Genomic DNA, 21,429 nt, shown 5'->3' with positions numbered 1-21,429 from the left:
CTCCCTCCATTCTTTCCTCCTTCTCTGGCTGCGTTATTCTGGGATTAACGGCAGGGTTGGCCCCGTACACAAACGCAGCTGGTTCCTACGGTCAGCCTGAGCCCTGCTGTGCAACCACGTCAGGAATTCCAGTAAGTTGGCAACACTGGAGCACAAAGACAACAACAATGAGGAAAACCCTTCAGTGCAGAAAGGAATGTTTGGAGCCCCGGCTGCTACACTGAAAGGACACAAACACCGCCCGCACCCCCCTTCCCCCAGCAAAACTCGCGCCTGCGCTCACCCTTCCGCATCTCCACTAGCCCACGCACCCTCGGGGCGGGATGCAGCCCCTCCTGCCCCAGTTGTGTCCCTGCCCGCTCGCCCGCCCAGGCGCGCGACTCCGCAGCGCCTGCTGCCGCTCTTTGTAACTCCGTGGTGCGGGGACGCTCATTGACTATGCAGCACGGCCCCGGCGAGCTTCGGAGCCGCCTGACCCCGGCGCGGTCCCGTACCATCGCCCCGGCCGCCCGGAACCGGCATAAATCACCCGCGGAGACTAAAGTGCAGTTTCTTGCCCCCTCGCTGCTTCCCTCCTCCTACCCGCCTCGCCCCCCAGACTTCCCGGCCCCCCTGCCCCCTCCAGTCCCCAATGCTGCCTCCTCCTCGGCGCCGCCCATGCGCCAGACTCTGGGCTGGGAGGTAGATAGCGCGTCTCAGTGATTTCGGTCGGGGCAGAGAACTCAGGATTTTGAGTTTCCAAAAGAAAGTAACGAAGTCTCTCCCGCCCTTTCTCACAACTGCAGTTTTAATGTCTGTTTCCCCCGCCTCCTCTGCGTGTGTATCTTTCTCTCTCTCTGTTGTCTTTCAGAAATAAAATCTATCTCCCCCTCCTGCCTCCCCGTAGAGCTCCACCAACCAATAAAGCCCAAGGAAGGTACGCGGTCCGGACTGTTGCAAGTCCCACAAGATCCGTGCTCCGGGGAGGAGTGGCAGTGACTAGCTCGGGACTATGTGGGTGCAGAGCTGCCGTTTTCACGGCTACGGCCCCTCTGCCTGAGGCAAAGGGCTCCTGACCCCCTGACCCAGGGCCTGGCTCCTGGAGCAGGAAATTCTGGGGTGATCCTTGGCCCGGAAACGGCCCCTGCTTAAACAGAGCTCCCAGAGGCCAGGAATGAGGTCGCACTAACCCTCCTTTTTTCTGTGGGCTCTGAAGTCACGTACCGCCTGAGGACCTTGCTCTGTAAGGTTCGCTCACAGTGCTCTTGGGGGCTGCCCCCGGGGGCTGCCCCCCCCCGCCCCGCCCCGCCCCAACCACTAATAGCCTACCCCTGGTTAGCCCTGCCCCAAAGAAAGGAGCTGCGGAGTTCTCTCGACTCCTTACATTTCTCCCTCATATAAAGGGGCACCAGCACTTTCATTTTTTTCAATTTTGCTTCGAAATGAGCAGATTTGTAAGAAGCGCGATCTGGCCGTGACACCTGTAGACGTGGTGCTTAAGAAAAACTAAACGAGTGTCCAACGCCCCTCCTCTCCCAACGTAGATTCAATTCTCTCTATAACTTGTAAAAACACAGAGCACCCCATCTCAGCACCCAGCTCGATGGAGGAAACCAGGGTATGAAGAGAGCTTGAGGGTTTCAGACTGGAGATTAGTCACAAATCTCTCCAGCAGGTTTTTTACTCCGCCTTCCCCTTCCCTTCTCTTATTTTTTCCCTTTCTAAAACTGTGCAGGTGGCAGATCTCTCTGTGGATCGCCTAGCCGACTTCTGTGCGGAGGCAAATCCTCCCTATGTGTGAGTGTGTCAGTGTGAGAGTATGACTGTGAGGAGCGGGTGTGCACACATGAGTGAGCGTGTGTACCTGTGAAGTGTGCGTGCATGTGTGACTGCATGTGTGCCCGCGTGAGGGAGCGTGTGAGACTGTGTGCCTCTGTGTATATGAGGCTGTGTCTGTAGGAGTGCATGCGTGAGTGTGCATGCGTGTGTTCGGGTCCGCGCTCCTCCGGGCGCTGCAAAGTGCAGGGGGCGGGCCCGGCGGCCGGAGGCCCGCCGCGCGGGATTCCCGCATGCTAGTTCCGGGGCGGGCGGGTCTAAAGGGCTTTATGCACTGTCTGGAGGGTGGGGACTGGCGAGGGTAGAAAACGGGATGCCTCAGGCGCGGGGCCCGGCTTTTTGCCACTGGGAGCCCGCCGAGGTGCGGGCCTGAAGGAGCGCTCTTGAGCCGAGGCGCTGCAGTGCTGAGTGCGACGCGCGCCCACCTCCCGGGGAAGGAACGGCGAGGCCGGGGACCCCGACCGTCGCAGGGATGGAGCGCTGGGCGGCGGCGGCAGCATGCACGCTGCTGCTGGCTTTCGCCGCCTGCCTGGCGCCGGCCAGTGGCAGAGGTAAGCGCCCACTGGCCCGAGCTTTGACCGGAGCGTGGGATTTCCAAGGCCGTAGCAGGGTCGGGTCCGCAGGCGGGCTTAGGGGCCGCGGCGGACAGAGGCCAGGAGCGGGCGGCGGCGCTTCAGCCTCTCCCCCCGAGAGGCACTCAGGTTTCCCAGAGAGGGTGACCGTGAGCGCCCCTCCTTAGCCTGTGAACTCTTGCAAACTTGAGAAAGCAGCCGCTCCAATTTCGGTGACAGGGCACCCCATGGGGACCCCGCCTTTGTTCCCACGGGGGTTTGTCTCAACCCTTCTGGAAGGCACTTTGTAGTTCTCCCCGCGGTTCCAGAGCGTGCTCCCCCCACTGGTTTGCTCCGTCCAGGACTGAGCGGTCCATCCCGCGGCTCGGTGCGCAGTTTTCCACCTGCAGCGCTCAGCACGGGAGACCCTTTGCGCGCCCAGGCTGCGGGCTCGAGCACCCCGCCTCTCTTCACCAGCGAAACTTGGTCTCGCCGTGACCCCCAAGAGACTGCATCTAGATAAAGATCATTTACGAGCCAAGATAAGGCCGGGAGGAGGGATTGGCGGAGAGAGCGGCCGATATGCTGGAGCATTTTCTTGAAGGGTTTCCCTTTCCAACCGGGAGTGTGGAGGCTTTTGTGTTGATGAATGGGGCCCGTCTGCGCGGCCAGGAGTTTTGAGAGCTCGAATGGAGAAAGTTTTAGCTATGAAGCGCTGTAAACTTCTCAAGTTGTCGGGGAGTTTTTGTTTTGTTTTGTTTTTCTTATCGAAACAGGCGAGGGAAATAAAAAGAGTAAGAGGGGAAGAGGAGAGAAAAACTAGCTAGTAGAGAGTAGAAGAAGGAAGGAAGAGAGAGAAAGAGCGAAGAGAGAGCCGAGAGAGAGCGAGCGAGGGCGAGCAGTGTAAGGAAGAGAGAGAGCGCGCGAGCTCGAGCGCTAGGGATGAATGGGAAGGGCGAGGAGGAGGCCGGGGAACCGGCGAGCTCTCTCCCTGGCTTTGCGTTGCTAGGTAGCAGTCAAGAGCTGCGTGTGACCGACCGCCAGACAGACAGAGCGGACGCTGCTGCCTCCACCGGGACTAATCTGTCTGTGGGGATGGGAGGACCCCCCCCCCCCCCTTCTCCTCCTGCTTCTTCCTTCTCCGACATCTTAATTGCCCTACAATGAAAATGAAACCCCTATTGTTGTAGGATTAGCCAAAGCAATAAATTGATTTCCCTGGATCCCTGGATCACATATTGGGGTTGATGGGTGGGGACTGCAGAAGCCCCCATTTATGGCGGAGAGAGGGGAGGGCTTGTGGATGGGCTGTGGCATGTATTCAAATGGTTAATCTGCTTTCTTTCTTCAATTCTTAGCATAAGCTCCTTAGAGAGAATCAACTAAGTAATTATACAGCAACTCCTAGCAGTACCCATTGCAGACTTACTGGGAAGAAGTTTGGAAACGCCAACAAACGCTACTGGTCTTTTAAAAATCTTTGGAAAAGGAGGGGAGGCAGGGGGAGATCGTTAATAATTCTAACTTTGAGCACCTTTTCTCCGTGTTGGTAACACAGAAAAAAACGGAGGATTTATTATAATTGTGGAGAGTTTGCCACAGTGCTTAGGGTTATAAATATAACCTAAATATGGCCATAGGATTTACTATATGTTCCTGTCAGTGCCTGGCAAAAGGAAATCATGTCGGCATTCAACTGGGCTATGTCTAGGTTGTCCCCAGACAGCCAAAACAGATGTTCTCTCCCCTGGATTGACTAGTTAGTCACCAAATAACCTGTACTCACTCTTGGTAGTTTAGATCCATCCAGCTTTCATTCTGTAATAATATATAAAAATACGTATAGTATATAATGTATGTAATATGTATAGTAATAGAAACATACTGTACACTTACATATGAGGCCGGCCCTGTTCTAGGCATTTTGCACTTATTGACAATCTTTGTAATACTCCTTTGAAGTCAGTACTCTTAGTATTTTAGACATGGGAAATGGAGGCATAGAACAATTAACTCGCCCAAGGTCATACTGCTAGAAAATCAGAGCCAAGAGATTCTGACTCCAGAGGCTATAATTTAACTGCTACAGTTTGTGGCTCTCTGTCTCTTTTGTACTAAAAAGGTCATGCCTCCTAAGTTTCTGTCCTCAGGTAAAGTTACCAAAGAAGCCGAGGGGTATTTTCTAAGTCTTTGCCACTCCCTAACTGGGTATTTTTAGAAACTCCTTTTAGGTTTCTCTTCACCTGAATCCTAGTATCCTCACTCCCAGTCTTCCTACTTGATCATTTTTATGCACATGTCCTCTGAATGTCCTCACCTGGGAGTTGAAGGAGCTTTCCAGATTCCTGTTGTTTTGATTTTGATGAAGTAAAGTATGATGACGTTGTAAATGCCTTGTTTTAGCATAAAATATTTTAGGTGGGGTGTTAGTGCAAAATTTTCACCTTTAGAAATTTTCAAAATATTTTCCAGTGTTTTATAGTTAGTCTTTAAAAAAATTTGCAGCCAAAAATTTATTTGTATTTTCCCTAACACTTTTTAACAAAAAAAGTGTGTGAATTCTAGCAAGGCCTTCACCACATTCTGGCTGTGTGACCTTGGGGAAGTCACTTAACTTTGCTTGGCTCAGATTGCTTATCTGTAAAATTGATAATGAAAATAAGAGAATTTATTCCATGACATTTTTTGAACATAAACACATAAATGTGCTCAGGTAAGGCATTGTAGACAATGATCATGAACGAAGAGCTTTTTAAATTATATTGATCAACAATAAATGCTACTTAATGTTTTTTGCTTACCATTCATATTTCTAATTTCCAAATGCACATAGGAAAGTCTTTAACTATTTTCCACTTAACATTTCTTTGAGGAATTCCCACATCCCAGGGTGTGAGTTGAAGTTTTTTAAGAAAATGTTACTGATTCTAAGCAAAATGATATTCTTTCATCTAATAGACGTTTGGTGCTCTCAATAGTATCAGCTTTTATGATAGTTATATCTTTGTGTGCAGTTTATATGTTTAAAAGGATTGTGTGGCCAGTAACAAAGAGGCAACATTTTGGTTCCATCACATCGCTAATACCTGCTGATGCTTTTATTTCACAGCATTTGGCTTCTCTTTCTCTTATTGAAGTTCTTCCTTACCAGTCTTTGGGGCTTCTGCTTAAACTCCCTTCAGCTGAGTGCTGGTCTTGTTTTAATTGGAATTTTTATAGCTGGAGGAAACCTCAGATATCAGCTGGTCTACTTGCATTATTTCATAGATTAAGTAACTAAACCCTGAAGGGAGATTGAAAGCAGTGAAAGGGTGGGGACTAAGTGCCTTGCCTAAGGGCATGTGCCCTGTGTTGTGATTTGCGTGCAGGACCATTATTGTCTTTTGAATGTCCCCAGTCTGGTTGGTTGAGGGGACTTCTAGACTCCTTTTGCGTTGATCTTGACTAATCAAATGAGGCAAAGTATGATGAAAAGATGATCTTGGTGAATCTTCTTAAATTGGATGGGTCGCCTGCTGTAGGGCTAGAATGAATTTTAGGTTAATTAATTTTTTTTTGTCTTTTGTCTTTTTAGGGCCGCACCCACGGCATATGGAGGTTCCCAGGCTAGTGGTGGAACTGGAGCTGTAGCTGCCCGCCTACACCACAGCAGTGCAGGATCTGAGTGAAGTCTGTGACCTACATCACAGCTCACTGCATCGCCAGATCCTTAAACCACCGTGTGAGGCCAGGGATGGAACCCGTGTCCTCATGGATGCCAGTTGGGTTTTTTAACCACTGAGCCATGACGGGAACTCTGAATCTTAGGTTAATGTAACCATGTGTTTTTAGCTTGGTCCAGACCTTATGCCACAGCAGTGCCCCAGATCCCAAAGTCTACCTCTGGGTCCAGTTTTCTAAACCTTGGGCCATCAAAGCACTTTCCTGATGATCCTCTGGGTTTCTTAATGAAGGCTGCCATGTAATTAGATTTGTAGTCTTATTCAAGGTAATTATTGGTCTTGGTTAATCACTTTCCACGATCTTTTGGTAGGCATTCTCAGAACATTGAGAGGTTTCAAAAAATGTAAATTAAATGTTTTTTTTTTTTTTTTAAGAAATCACTTTAAAATAATGATTCTGGGAACCTAAATGTATTTCCTCTGTGACCAGAAGCACATCGTCATGTTGTCTTTGAAGTTTCTGTTAAGTTCTGGTAGCTAGATCAAGCTGTGTAGAAAGTTGAGGTTGCTTACAGCAGTTTGTTGAATTGAAAAGGAAGGAACTGCACGCTAGAGAACAACTGAAAAGGTACCACTTGTAAAGCCCTATCCTAGTATGGGGTAAACGAGTGTGATGGCTCCTTTGTTGGTAGAACGCAAATAGTGATATCATATTCTTGTTAATGCTGTGATCTTGAGGAACTGAAAAAAGTTGTCGTCACGGTGGCATTCCACAAACATTTGTTCTCCAGTGTAAGAGAGTCAACAGTATCAATATTCCAGAAAGGTTAGGGAGGATGAGAACTGAAGAGAGTCTAGATTTCATAATTAAAATGGCTTGCAGCTTTGCATTTGAGATTCTGAGATCATCATTCTCTAGTTCGTAATAATCCTGGCTAGGATTTCACTATTAGAAAGATTTTTTTTTTTTTTTTTGTCTTTTTGCCATTTCTTGGGCCGCTCCTGCGGCATATGGAGGTTCCCGGGCTAGGGGTCGAATTGGAGCTGTAGCTGCCAGCCTACGCCAGAGCCACAGCAACGCAGGATCTGAGCCGCGTCTGCGACCTACACCACAGCTCACGGCAACGCCGGAACCTTGACCCACTGAGCAAGGGCAGGGATCGAACCCGCAACCTCATGGTTCCTAGTCGGATTCCTTAACCACTGCGCCACGACGGGAACTCCATTATTAGAAAGATTTGACACATTTCAACCTTGGGAGTCTGGGGCTGCTTCTTTCTTTCTTTTTTTTATTTTTATTTTTATTTTTTGTCCTTTCCAGGGCCACACCGCGGCATATGGAGGTTCCTACGCTAGGGGTCTAATCGGAGCTATAGCCCCCGGCCTACGCCACAGCCACAGCAATGTCAGACCCTTAACTCACTGAGCGAGGCCAGGGATTGAACCCAAAACCTCAGGTTCCTAGTCAGATTCATTAACCACCGAGCCACGACAAGAACTCCCTGGGTTGCTTCTTTAGAATGATCAGATTAGTAGATATTTTGAAATGTCAGACATTTCTTTGATGCTTCCCATGTTCTATAGAGGTCTGTGCAAATGTTTCCTAATGAATTTCTTGGCAATGTCAGCACTGTGAGACAAAGTGGGAAGAGTGTGAGATTTGGGGGGTTAGAAGATCTGGGTTTGAAACTTGCCTCTGTGGTTTACTATCTGGGAAATTGAGTACACACTCAACTGTTCTGGATTGGTTTTATCTGTACAATGGGCATGTGCTTTATGGGGTAGTTATGCCAATTAATTGAGCTGAGTGTGATATGTGTTTAATTTTTAGACTGTGAGGTCTCATATTTCTGTCCAGCTCATACTTATTTCTATCCATCATCATTCTTAGGAATTTAACTTTTTCCAAACTTAAGGAGAAGAAGATATTGTATCCTGGTATCTTAAAAAAAAATAAAAAAAAATACAGGTGGTCCTTTGAGTGCATGTTGGCATAGTGCTTTAGTGGCTATAGCACTCTTACATATTAGTCTGACTTCTTAGGTTTGTAAATGGTGGAAACCTAAGTTAAACTACTTGAAGCCATGGAGTTCCCATTGTGGCTCATCGGTTAACAAACCTGACTAGCATGCATGAGGATGTGGGTTCGATTCCTGGCCTCACTCAGTGGGTTAAGGATCTGGCATTGCCGTGAGCTGTGGTGTAGGTTGCAGCCTCAGCTCGGATCCCGCGTTGCTGTGGCTGCGATGAAGGCCCAAGGCTACAGCTCTGATTCGACTGCTAACCTGGAAATTTCCATATGCCGCGGGTGAGGCCCTAAAAAAACAAACCTACTTGAAGCCAGAATTTATTGAAATACATAATCGAGAGGATACAGCTATGAAGTTGTGCCATATGTGATTGCTTTTTTTTTTTTTTTTCAGGTCAGAAATAGTGAAATACGGCACTTTTGCTTGGTTCAACCTAATAAAAATGGGGGCTCAGCCCATGTCATTCTTATCTGGTTTCTTTTTCCTTTTTTTTTTTTTTTTTTTTGTCTTTTTGCCTTTTCTAGGGCCGCTCCTGGGGCATATGGAGGTTCCCAGGCTAGGGGTCTAATCGGAGCTGTAGCCACCGGCCTACGCCAGGGCCACAGCAACGCGGGATCCGAGCCAAGTCTGCAACTTACACCACAGCTCATGGCAATGTCGGATCCTTAACCCACTGAGCAAGGCCAGGGATCGAACCCGCAACCTCATGGTTCCTAGTCGGATTCGTTAACCACTGTGCCACGACGGGAACTCCTCTAGTTTCTCTTTTTGTCTCCTGACTCTGAGATGACTGTTATCTAGTGTATTCTTCTTTGGTGTTATAAGATCGATGTCGGTGGCCTCTGAAGCCACATCCTTTCATGTCGTGTCCAATGGGAAAGAGCAAGAGTATTAATAGTACTCTGCAGACGTCTCACTTGCCTTTCAGGGGTTCTGCTCAGGTCATACACTCAGTGGAGAAGCAATCACTGTGTCCAGGGACATGAACTATGCCTGGAGCTTAGACTTGGGTCACATGCTTGGTCCCTGAAGCCACAGACTACAGACAGACCTTGGAAGGAAAATAGGGTACGGCTCCCAGGAGAAAGGTGAAGAGGAGTTGCAAAAACAGGTGTCTAGAACACCTTATCAGATAAAGCCATTTTTCCATTTTATGTATGAAGACAAACTTGAAAAGGCTATAGACATTTCTCAAGAGCAGGCAAGTCCGTGATAACTCAATAATTGAAGGGGAAAATTAATGAAAACATTAAAGCAAAAGACATGGTGCTGTATTTTTTTTTTTTTTTGTCTTTGCCATTTCTTGGCTGCTCTCACGGCATATGTAGGTTCCCAGGCTAGGGGTCCAATTGGAGCTGTAGCCACCGGTGTACACCAGAGCCATAGCAACTCGGGATCTGAGCCACATCTGCGACCACAGCTCACGGCAACACTGGATCCTTAACCCACTGAGCAAGGCCAGGGATCGAACCCGCAACCTCATGGTTCCTAGTCGGATTTATTAACCACTGCGCCACAATGGGAACTCCCCTAAGGACTTCTGTAAATGGTAGAATAGGTATCTTTCACACTTCACTGGATTAATTCAGAAATGTCCAATGTAATTTTGTTGATTTTTTTTTTTTTTTTCTTTTTAGGGCTGCATCTGAGGCATATGGAGGTTCCCAGGCTAGGGGTTGAATGGGAGCTATAGCCGCAGGCCTACACTGCAGCCATGGCAACAAGTCTGCAATCTACACCACAGGTCACGGCAACACCAGATCCTTAATCTGCTGAGGCGAGAGATCGAACCTTCGTCCTCATGGATACTAGTCGTGTTCGTTAACCACTGAGCCACGATGGGAACTTCAGTTTTGCTGATGTTTAAGTCTTATTTTTAATAGCATGTACTGAGAACTGGAAACATCATTTCAAAAGTAAGGTGGCTAACTTTGGTAGTAGGGCTCTTGTGACTTAGGACAAAGCCGAACACAATGTGAAGAAATAATGTCTGTCCCAGAAAATGACAGATTAGCTGATGTGAAGTTTCATGCTGAAATCTCTGCTTTTAGTCATTAGCTGTCAGGTCATGCCTGACCTCCAGGGTTATTGGAAACAGTGAAAAATGAATGAAAGCAGGAAATGTAATTACCATTCTGTGTTTTGAAAAGTTAAGCCACTGTTACCTTGGATACAATGGCTTGTTTATTGTCCACATCTTGAGATTCTAAGTTTGGAAGCAATACCAGAGGTCTCTTTAAAGTTTCTGTACCAACAACCACGTGGAGATTCTTAGTAACTTTGAAAATCAGTCTTTACTCTCTGATGTATTGATGTACATTGTGATAGTGAATGTTGAGGAAACCTGAAAGAGAGGAAGAAGACCACAGCTCTGATTCTGTTATGCTGGACTTTCTTTCATTACCATATAGTGACATCCTGTCTTATAGTGTCAGAGAGTTGTTTGTCATTTTGGGCCCAATTCTTTAGTTTTCAATCTCATTAACAAGAACTTTTTCTTAGTTAAAGGCTGAAAAATCAAAAGTCATTTATTTCAATAGGGAAATCCTTAAGTAAAGTGGAATTTACAGATGGAAATCTTATCAGAAATATATCAGTCTTACCTACCTTTTAATTTCACTAAAGGGGGAGGAGAAAATGCTAGTTTTTACTTCCACACTGGTTTGATTTTGATGTGGCAAAGGAGTGGAGGAGAGTTTTTGTTGTAAGAAATATAAAACCCATCTCGAACTGGTGTAAGCAATTAAGGGTATTTATTGGCTCATGTAAGTAAAAACTTCTAGAAGCAGAGTGGGGTTCAGGTAAGGTGCAGTCAGGGCTCCAGTTCTCTCTCTTTGTGTTTTTCTTGACTCTGCTCCTCTCTAGGTTTTCAGGTTTGTTTTCAGCCTGGCTTCCCATATTGTTATATTATATTGGGCAAATGGGGCTACATGTTTTCTTGATCCAATCTAGGGACAATTCAACTTTGAGAAGATTTCAGTTATGTTATCAAGTTCATTATTTCATCACAATTTATAGAATGATATAATCTCTAGGGACCCTAGCTTCCTAAACTTGGCATACCATCAAAATCACCTGGGGAGCTTTAAATAGTATATAGATTCTTAGGCCAAAACACACACTAAGTAGGAGTATGGAAATCTGTTTTTTTTTTAAAATTTTTTTAAGAGTTTCCAAATAATTCTGAGAGCTAGACAGTTTGGAAACAACTGATCTATGTAACCTCTCATTTTTAGTTTTGTAAACTGAAACTAACTTGACAGATTCCTTCTAGTAGCAGTGAAGGATACTCCTTTAAATCTATTCTTTCTTTTTTTTTAAAATATATAATGATTTTTATTTTCATCCATTATAGCTGGTTTACAGTGTTGTGTCAGTTTTCTACTGTACAGCATGGTGACCCAGCTACACATACATGTATAGATTCTTTTTTCTCACATTATCATGCTCCATCATAAGTGACCTAGACGTGATTCTTTCTTTTGAATGTGGATGTTACAAAGTAGTTACAACGAGATTCTGTTGTGGTTCAGCTGGTGAAGAACCCCACATAGTGTCTGTGAGGATGCAGGTTTGCTCTCTGGTCTTGTTCAGTGGGTTAAGGATCTGGCATTGCCATGAGTATTGTCACAAGCTGTGATATAGGTTGCAGATGCAGCACAGCACCAGCAGTGGCGGACCCCTAGCCTGGCAATTTCCATATGCCACAGTTGCAGCTATAAAAAGAAAAACAAAATAAAACAAGGTAGTTACAATTAAAAGGGAAACTCCTCTTTTATAACTCGGGCCAACATGAAGCACTGCCCCATTCCTGGCCAACAATGACAACCCCTCCCTGTAGGCACTGTTTGTGTTTTAATTGTATTCTTTGCTCTTTCCCTGGATACTCTTATTTTTATTTATTTTTTGTCTTTTTAGGGCTGCACCATGGCATATGGAGGCTAGCTGTCAAATCAGAGCTATAGCTGCTGGCCTACACCATAGCCACAGCAACTCAGGATCCAGCCACACATGTGACCTACACCATAGCTCATGGCAACGTCAGATCCTTAACCTACTGAGTAAGGTCAGGGCTTGAACCTGCGTCCTCATGGATACTAGTCAGATTTGTTTCTGCTGAGCCATGATGGGAACTCCTCCCTGGATACTCCTCCCACTTTAAGAACCTGAGATTCTTTGAGCTGAACCACTGTTGGAGGTCTTCTCGTCCTTTTTCACTCAAGTCAAGGATTCATCTCAAGAGCATCCCCAACAAAGCCCACTGGGATCTAAAGCATCTGTCTCTTCCTTGTTTGGAATGTCAGTATTGGAAAACTTTATAGTTCATTCACTTAATATCCTAAGCCCAAATAAATCTTTGTGGCCCCCACTGGAACTTAGAGTCCATTGATCCTGACACCTCTTCACTGACCCTTAAATCCCTCAGTTATTTACTTCCTCAGCGAGCGCGCGCGCGCGCACACACACACACACACACACACACACACACACACACATACACATATTTTTTTTGCTTTTTAGGGCCGCACCCGTGACCCATAGAGGTTCCCAGGCCAGGGGTCCAATCAGAGCTGTAGCCGCCAGCCGGCACCACAGCCACAGCAACACTGGATACGAGCCGTGACTGCAACCTATACCACAGATCACGGCAATGCCAGATCCCTAACCCACTGAGTGAGGTCAGGGATCGAATCCGAAACCTCATGATTCCTAGTCGGATTCATTTCCACTGCGCCATGATGGGAGTTCCCTCAGCTTATATTTTATGACTCATTAACATCACTTCCTTGCCTCCACTCTCAGTGGTCTAGTCCTCTTTCCTTAAACCTCTTTCTTTTTAGGGTGGCACCTAAGACATGGAGGTTCCCAGGCTAGAGGTCAAATTGGAGCTGCAGCTGCCAGCCTATGCCACAGCCACAGCAACGACATATCTGAGCTGTGTCTTTGACCTACAATAGCTCACGGTAACGCTGGATCCTTAACCCACTGAGGGAGGCCAGGGATCAAACCTGCATCCTCATGGATACTAGTTGTGTTCATAACCCAATGAACCACAATGGTAACTCCAATACCATTTCTTATAAGCAACAATCAACAGAACTCAACAAACTCCCATAACTGCATCGTTGTCCATACTTCCCAGCCTGTGTATTCTGTCTTTCCTCCTGCCACTCTGGATGAACTTCCATGCTCTGTAGTGCATCCAATTCATTCACTTGCTTTCCTCTCACAATTTGTCTCCTCTCATAAAATCTTTTTCCTACACTCCCTTCTTGTTATCACTTATTTTCTCTGGTCCTTGGCAAAATTCCTTGGCGAATTTGTCTTTATCCACTGCAGTTTCTCTCCAGTTTTTCTCAAATCCATGGCATTCACATTTCTCCCACCACCTTTCACAGGCATTTCTTTGACCAAGGTCACTGATGACCTCCATGTTATTGGATCTTAGCTTTCATTTTTTGGGGGGCTAGGGATCGACCCTGTGCCATATTTACAAACTCCGCCACAGCAGTTGCAACATGGGATCGTCAAAAGCTCCAGTGGCTTCTGTCCCATCCAAGTTGGGTTTTCCAGAAACAAAATCCATGATGGAGTTTGGAGTGCAAGGTGTTTATTAAGATCAGTGTCTGTGAAGGGAAGGGGAGGGAGCAGGACTGGGCGGAGGAAGAAGGCCTTGCTCAACCCAGTGGGCAGCTCTGGAGCTAGAGTGGCTGTTCTGTGTCTGTCTCACTGAGCAAATGGGCCTTCCTCAATTGCTGGATGTGGGCTGCCCCGGGAAGGGCATGGCCCCTGGCAATGTGCCTTGCTACAACCAGGGTGGACCTCCAAGGTGCAATAGGTAGCTGGTCTTTCCTTGAAGGGGAATCTAGGTGGCGCATCTCTGCATCTCCATGCCTGCCATCACTTCCCATCTCATAAGGAGTCATTGTCTAAGTAGACCCTAATGATATCTGGCCTCTACATCACCTCCCTGAACTGTCTCCCTCACAGTGCATTAGGCACAATGATATTCTTGCTTTTTTCCCAACATAGTGAGCCCCTTAAGGCCTTGCTTTCTCTCTTCCTAAACACTCTTGCCTCACATTTACCCTTCACCTTCTATAGGTCATTGCTCATAGGTCATCTTCTCAGTGTCACTTTCTCTGATTTCTTTCTTTGTTTATTTCCTCCATCACAGTTAACCACTATCCAATATGATGGATATAATTTGTTCTTTGATTTACTTTGTATCTCCTTCCCCCCCACCTTTGGGGGCCAACCCATGGCATGCAGAAGTTCCCAGGGCAGGAATCAAACCTGCCCCACAGCAGCAGCCTGAGCTGCTGCAGTGATAATGCCAGATCCTTAACCTGATGCACCACAGGAGAATGCTGAGGGCAGGCATATTTCTCTCTTATTCATTGTCTTAGCCCTGTATCCAGAGTAGGGCTAACTAAATAAATGTAAGCTGAATGAATGGGTGGATAGATGCTACCATGGGTGCTAAAATTAGGAAGAGCAGTCTTAGCTCATGTCACTGGTATTACCAGCCCTTAATTCCTCCAGGCTCCTGGAGGCCCCATCAGCGTTCTGATGGAGAAAAAAGAAAATTGCTGTCTCTATCAAAACAAGTGGCTTAGCAACGCTATTTCTCTCCATTTGACTCTCCCCTTTCCTCCGCCTCACTGCCCCGCAACTACTGATGCTTTCCAGTGCATTTTGATAGCAGCTGATTCTGCATTGGTCTTGTTAACTTCCACCCCAGACACGTTGGTTACCCTCTGAGAATCCTCTGTATGTACAGAATGGGTCATTCTGCTATTTTAAGGATGGATTTGATACAGTGGCTTTTACAAAAAGTTAAGCTAAAGTTTGTAGACTTTATGTTAGTGGACTGTCATTCTGTGTTTAAACAGGACACAAAAGAAATCTGTCCGAGACCATGGCACAGAAACAGCCTTGATCAGACAAAAGACCTCTTTGAAGAGGGGCGTGGTTTCCCAACTCAGGGAGGCAGCATGGACTATGGAGGAAAGAACATCACATGTCAAATCAGGACATTCATGGGTCTTGTTCCTGATGAATGGAGGAAAAATGGGCCCAACCAAAGAGGGCCAGACTGCTGAAAAATGCCCATGACTGCTTATTCCTGAGCACACTCCTCACATCAGACCTCATTCTCTCTCTATTTTTTTTAAACTTTTTAGGGCTGCACCCATGGCATTTGGAAGTTCTCAGGCTAGGGGTCAAATCAGAGCTCTGGGTGCCAGCCTACACCACAGCCATAGCAACAAGGGATCCAAACCTTGTCTGTGACCTACACCACAGCTCATGGCAATGCCGGATCCTTAACGCACTGAGGAAGGCCAGGGATCAAACCCAGTCCTCATGGATACTAGTCAGATTTGTTACCACTGAGACACAACAGGAACTCCCAGACCTCATTCCTTGATGACAGCCATAACCAAATAGGTCAGAAGCAAAGGAGTGACTCAGTGACATGGATGCTTGGGTAAAGAAGTTGGGAGAAAGAGCTAGAGTAATTATGGGTAAATTTTGAATGCTTTCTATGTGCCTGACACAGTCCTAAGTGTTTTACAGGTATAATTTCATCTCCCTCATTAACAGTTTGAAGTTTATGCGTAAAGGACCAAGGTGGGGACAAGTGAGGTAGTTTCCCCAAAGCCAGATGGATAATTATAAGCGGTGGAGCCAAGACAAACTTGGAGCCTTTGTTCTTACATGTTCTTACTGTGGGTAAGAAGGAGCAGCAGGAGGATAGTGCCTCTGTCTGAGGAGATTGCTCTTGTAGAGATGAGGAAGGCATTTGCCTCTGAGCTGGACATGTTGGAAGATCTCTTGGCTCCAAAGCATCTCTCCCTCTGTCCAGAGAGATCTGTGCCCACACTTAGGGCCAATTCTTGAAAGTAAGACACTCCCCCACTGAAATTCTGGTTTAAGTGCAGAGGAATGTCTACTCTTGTCTGGTAAAGTAGGTAGTTGAGATAATAATGCATAGTAAACGTCTATCAGAGAAAAGTTCAGAGAGAACAAGACCCAAAGCTCATGTTTTGATGTTGGACAGAGGAAGAGGATGAGAGTCTTAAAAAGGAGCCAACTTCATCTCTGAGTTATTTTGCTTAAATCAGCTTCTCTGTGGGAAAAGGTGTTATTGCTTGTGCTCTTTCCTTAGGGTAACATTATGGGGATTTTCTGCTGCGAATCTGTCATGCAGACATCATAGACGTAACTTTGTACCTCCTAGCGAGGCTCTCCTTCCTCCAGTGAGCTCTGTTGAAATGTTAGAATAAAAGCAAGGGTTGATCCTAAAAGCAAGAGAGTTGCAGCTCTCCATTAATCATTCCTTAGGGATTCAATTTGAGAGGGAGCTTTTGGATTTAGTGTAAATGAAAGTTGTAATTTTTCCAGACCATAATCATGACTATTTTCTTTCTTAGCATGCAATTAAAAAAGAATTTGCAAACGAGCAAAGTACAGTCCACACATTTCCCAAGTCCACTGCTAAATGGTTAATTTTTATGTACCACAACTCCAAATTATTTTTCCACTTCACCTCTGCCATAAAAATTCACTTCTTTCCCAATATTTGGTGCAGTGAGGTGTTGAAAGAATTTGCTAAGTAATCATTGGAAGCTGAGATTCTAGTGAAAAACAAAATGCACTGTTTAAAAATTGAACATACTAATTGGAAGACAGAAAAAATGAAATGCTTCTTGCTGTAAATAATTAAGCCTGGCAGGGCAGACAGGAGAAAACATGGGATTTAAGCTAAGAAGGATGCATATTGTATTGAACACTTTCACTTCCTTGGAAGGGAAATCAAAGAGGTCTTTAATGGTTGTTGCTGATTGTGAATATGTGCAACAAAATCCCACTGTAATCCAGATTTATTTTTCAAGCATTTTGTTGTGATTGAAGGAATGAGAAAGTGAAGGGAAGAGGATTGATGTTTGATTGAGGCCCTTTAGCACTTTCTCTTTGGGAGGTTTGTCACAGTGACCTGGGGCTTTGGTTACCTTCCGGGCCTTCATGCTCTGTGGGTGCTTTGGTAGATCAAAGACAGTCGGTTTTCTTTTTCTTGCCGAGAAGCCTTGGAACTGGACTGACAGGAGACCCAGGATGGATTCTTTCTGACTTTGTCTAATGGAGTTAGTTTTCTTAGACTGCCCACCTCCTCCACTTTTTTTGCAGTGAAGGCAAGTAGTTGGCCTTAATTCTTCTATCCGTAAAAAAGGGAATAAGGAGTTCCTATTGTGGCTCAGCAGGTTATGTGGGTTTGATTCCTGGCTTTGCTCAGTGGATTAAGGCTTCTGTGTTGCTGCGGTGCCGCGGCTATAGCGTAGGCCCACTGCTCAATTTGACCCCTAGCCTGGAAACTTCCATATGCACAGGTGAGTCCCTAGAAAGTCAAAATAAAATAAAATAAAATAAAAGGAATAAGATTTTACAGTTGTCATAGGGAGGGGGCTTGAATATTAGCATTAATTAAGTGCCTTATTTTATTACTTTAACAATTAACATAGACTGAAATAATGTGTGTGTATAGTTCTATAAATTTTAAAATGTGTATATGTTTGTGTAACCGGCAACATGGTGGGGATTAGAACAGTTCAACACCACCCCACCCTCTCAGGTCCCTTAGGTTATTCCATGTGGTCACACCCTCCTAACAAAGTTTCTAAGTTCTTTTTTTTTTTTTTTTTTTTTTTTCAAAGTCACTTTCACATACAAAAGCCTCAATTTCTGCCTTTCTTTTGTTTATTTTCATTCAGGAAGTGTTTCTAGCTCATTTTTGAAGTAATTCAAAATGACATGGATAAATGTAAGGTTGCAAGGCTTTTCCCTTATTACATGGAGGAAAAAACTCTGGAAAGATGAACGCCCTTTCAGTACAGCTATATAGGAAAAAAAATTCCCTATAATTTGGGTTGTTGCTGGATTGGAATCTGCAAAGAAAACACACTCAAGAAATCTCCCTTGAAGGGGAGGACAGGAGTTTATTTTTTATTTAACGGTGTACCCCCTGACACTTGGGAAATGATTAGTTGATGTTTTCAAAGAAGATTAAGTCAGTGTGGTTAATTAACTGTGGTAATCAGGTGACAAATTAATTAACTCCTTGTTAACAATTTCCATCAATTTTGTGAATAAATGACTGAATCAGTAAATGGAACTCTTAAGATTAAAGACTATATTTCCTGATTTATTTTATTGATGACAAATTAGAGATTTTCCCCTTCTCATCTTATTCTCCCTGCCAACATTACGAATGAGGATTAGCTAGTTATAGTTTGAGAGGAACACACCAGAGTAACTTTTTTTTTGTCTTTTTGCCATTTCTTGGGCTGCTCCAGCGGCACATGGAGATTCCCAGGGTAGGGGTCGAATCGGAGCTGTAGCCACCAGCCTACGCCAAAGCCACAGCAACGCGGGATCTGAGCTGTGTCTGAAACCTACACCACAGCTCAGGGCAACGCCGGATCATTAACCCACTGAGCAAGAGCAAGGATCGAACCCGCAACCTCATGGTTCCTAGTCGGATTCGTTAACCATTGCGCCATGACGGGAACTCCAGGAGTAACTTTTAATATACAGTTTTAAGGAAAAGGCAGGCTAAAGGGCACCTTTGCTCCCTCATGTCGCCACATTTTGAAAGCTTTAGAGGAACCAAACAGTAAGTACAGGCATTGCAACAGTTAAGGGAGAATGGGGGTAGCAAGTAATGATGACACTCAATCTAGGATAAGCTTTCAGTTTTTTTTTTTTTTTCCATTTTTGGCATACGGAGCTCCTAGGCCAGGGATCAGATTCCAGCTGCAGTGGAGACCTAAGCCACAGCTGCGGCAACACCGGAACCTTAACCCACTGTGCCTGTCAGGGGATCGAACCCTATTCCCAGGGGTCCTAAGATGCTGCTGATCCACTTTGCCACAGCAGAAGCTCCAGTATTAAGTTTTTAAATGTTTAGTTTTCTTAATTTTTTTCTAAGGAAAAACTGAATGAGCGATGTAATAAAATGAAACAGAATTTGACTTTTAGCTAGAAGTAAACTTTAAAGGCTACTTTAGGTTTCTAGAGGGGATTTAACAAAATGTGGTGATGTGGTGATTGCATTAGTAGGTAAATTGATTGCGGGTTTAAAATAGTATACAAATAAACAACTAAAATGTTACTTTTCAGAATCTTTAGAATTGAAAATTCTTTCCTCTTTACCTGATTTTATTGTGTCTTGCTTTCTAGTGAAACCTGGGAGCTAGAACATTACTAGCTAAATCATCCCCCATGCTCTCAAACAAGCGATTGCATTTTTCTTTTCTTTTCTTTTCTTTTCTTTTCTTTTCTTTTCTTTTCTCTTTTCTTTTCTTTTTTTCTTTTTGCTTTTTAGGGCCGCATCCACGGCATATGGTTCCCAGGCTAGGAGTCACATTGGGGCTGCAGCCCCTGGCCTACACCACAGCCACAGCAACGTCAGATTTGAGCCACGTCTGCAACCTACACCACAGCTCACGGCAACGCCGGATCGTTAACCCACTGAGCAAGGCCGGGGATCGAACCCGCAACCTCATGGTTCCTAGTTGGATTCGTTAACCACTGCGCCACGACGGGAACTCCCCAAAACCTTTTCTAATGTTGGAACGTGGAGATTGATATATCTCGGTCACTTCGTAGAAGTGTGTGTACCTTTGGGCTGCTTCACTTCTCTGAGCTTCAGTTTCCTGGACCACTTAGTAGTTTCTACTCCACAGGTTCCTGGGAATATTTAAAGGACCTTGTGAACATACAAGGCCCTGGCACTTGGTGAACATTCAGTAGATATTTGGCCCCACGGGGAACCCAGTGCTAAATCATTCATAGTTGACCAGCTCTTGGTTAGGTCAATGCAGTAGAGCAGCCACCATGCTGTGGTCTTTTGAAATAACGGAACCACTTGTCACATTCTCTATCCATAGAACTTGTTGGGGGAAAAGTACAGCTTTTTTTTTTTTTTTTTTTTTTTTTTTTTTTTTTTTAAGGAGGGTAAACTGTCAGACAAGGAAGCATTAGAAGACAGGCCTTTCTACCCTCAAGAATATTTGGTCCTTCATCTCTAGGTCTTAAAAGCATGGACCCAAAATGTTACATTAAAGAGAATTTCCAACTTCTCAATGGACCCATTGTTTCCATATCATGTGTCTATTCCTGCTTTGTGTAAACTTGGTCCAGTACAGAGTTTACTGGTGGTGTCTCTGTAATTGAGGACAAGGATGAGAGAATCATGGGTTTAAATAGAGCTCAGCCATGTCCTCTGGTCAACAAGAAAGCTTTCCAGAGGAAAGAATACAATCAAAGGTGGACACTTGGCTTTTTATTTTATTTATTTATTTATTTATTTGTTTTTATTTTTATTTTTTGCTTTTTAGGGCCACACTCGTGGCATATGGAGGTTCCCAGGCCAGGGGTCGAGTCAGAGCTACAGCCTTCGCCACAGCCACAACGACACAGGATCCGAGCTGTGTCTGCAACCTACACCACAGTTCAAGGCAATGCCAGATCCTCAACCCACCGAGCAAGGCCAGGAATCTAACCCGCAACCTCATCGTTCCTAGTTGGATTTGTTTTCACTGCACCACGACAGGAACTCCAACATTTGGCTTTTTAGACCACATGAGAATCATAGTCAATGATTTTTTTTTTCCTTATAATTGTTCCTTATTATTCCGTGAAAATAGAGAAGGGTCAGTGAGAAATTCAAGAGATGAAAGGCTATTAGTCAACCTAGATTTGGTTACTAATTACAGTGAATATTATCATTGATGTATTTATTCTACACGCATATACTGAGAGCCTATTGTGCCCCAAGCTGGAGACAAAAAGATGAATAAGACATGGAATCCCTGCTGTGGTGCAGTGCGTTAATAATCCGGCTTACCTCTGTGGCATTGCAGGTTTGATCCCTGGCTTGGTGCGGTGGGTTAAAGATCCACCGTTGCCACAGCTGTGGTTTAGGCTGCAGCTGTGGCTTAGGTCACAGCTCTGGCTCAGATTCATTTGATCCCTGGGCCCAGGGACTTCCATATACCGTGGGGCCATACAAAAAAGAAGATGAATAAGACACATACATAAACAATTGTGCTACAAGGTGAGAGTTGCTGCCATTGAGGTTTGGAAGCACAGGAAAGCTGAGTGAAGTCAGTAGGCCTGAAGGGGCCACGAGCCAAGGAAAACCACCCAGATTTGCCAGTTGAACCGAGGCTTGAGGGACGGTGTGTCAGCAGGCGATAGGGTTGGGACCTGGACTCTGGTGAGGCTGGAGGACTTTGTTCGTCAAGCTAAGCAGTTTGTTGCCTTTGAAGAAATGTAAGCTGGAAAGTGCAGTCAACAGATAATGCT

The 21,429-nt window shown here is 45.2% G+C and overlaps 1 protein-coding gene across 2 annotated transcripts in view; it reads left to right on the top strand.

Moving 5' to 3' along the window:
• Positions 1-2,120: 2,120 nt before the first annotated feature.
• LRP2 (LDL receptor related protein 2) overlaps positions 2,121-21,429 on the top strand; it is a 197,213-nt gene continuing 177,904 nt past the window's right edge. Inside the window, 1 exon segment of one of the 2 annotated variants that reach the window (NM_001444893.1) lies at positions 2,121-2,366. In NM_001444893.1, the coding sequence (NP_001431822.1) occupies positions 2,288-2,366 (79 nt within the window). In that variant the 5' untranslated portion in view covers positions 2,121-2,287. 2 annotated transcript variants of the gene reach the window in all.

Source organism: Sus scrofa, chromosome 15 (genome assembly GCF_054392235.1).
Source record: "Sus scrofa isolate SSC_HxYL_T2T_F1_AM1 chromosome 15, Sscrofa_HxYL_maternal_Yorkshire_Landrace_v2.0, whole genome shotgun sequence".
Classification (NCBI taxonomy): Eukaryota; Metazoa; Chordata; class Mammalia; order Artiodactyla; family Suidae; genus Sus; species Sus scrofa.
The sequence above is the reverse complement of the archived record's forward strand: the minus strand, read 5'-3'. Positions and strand labels throughout refer to the sequence as shown.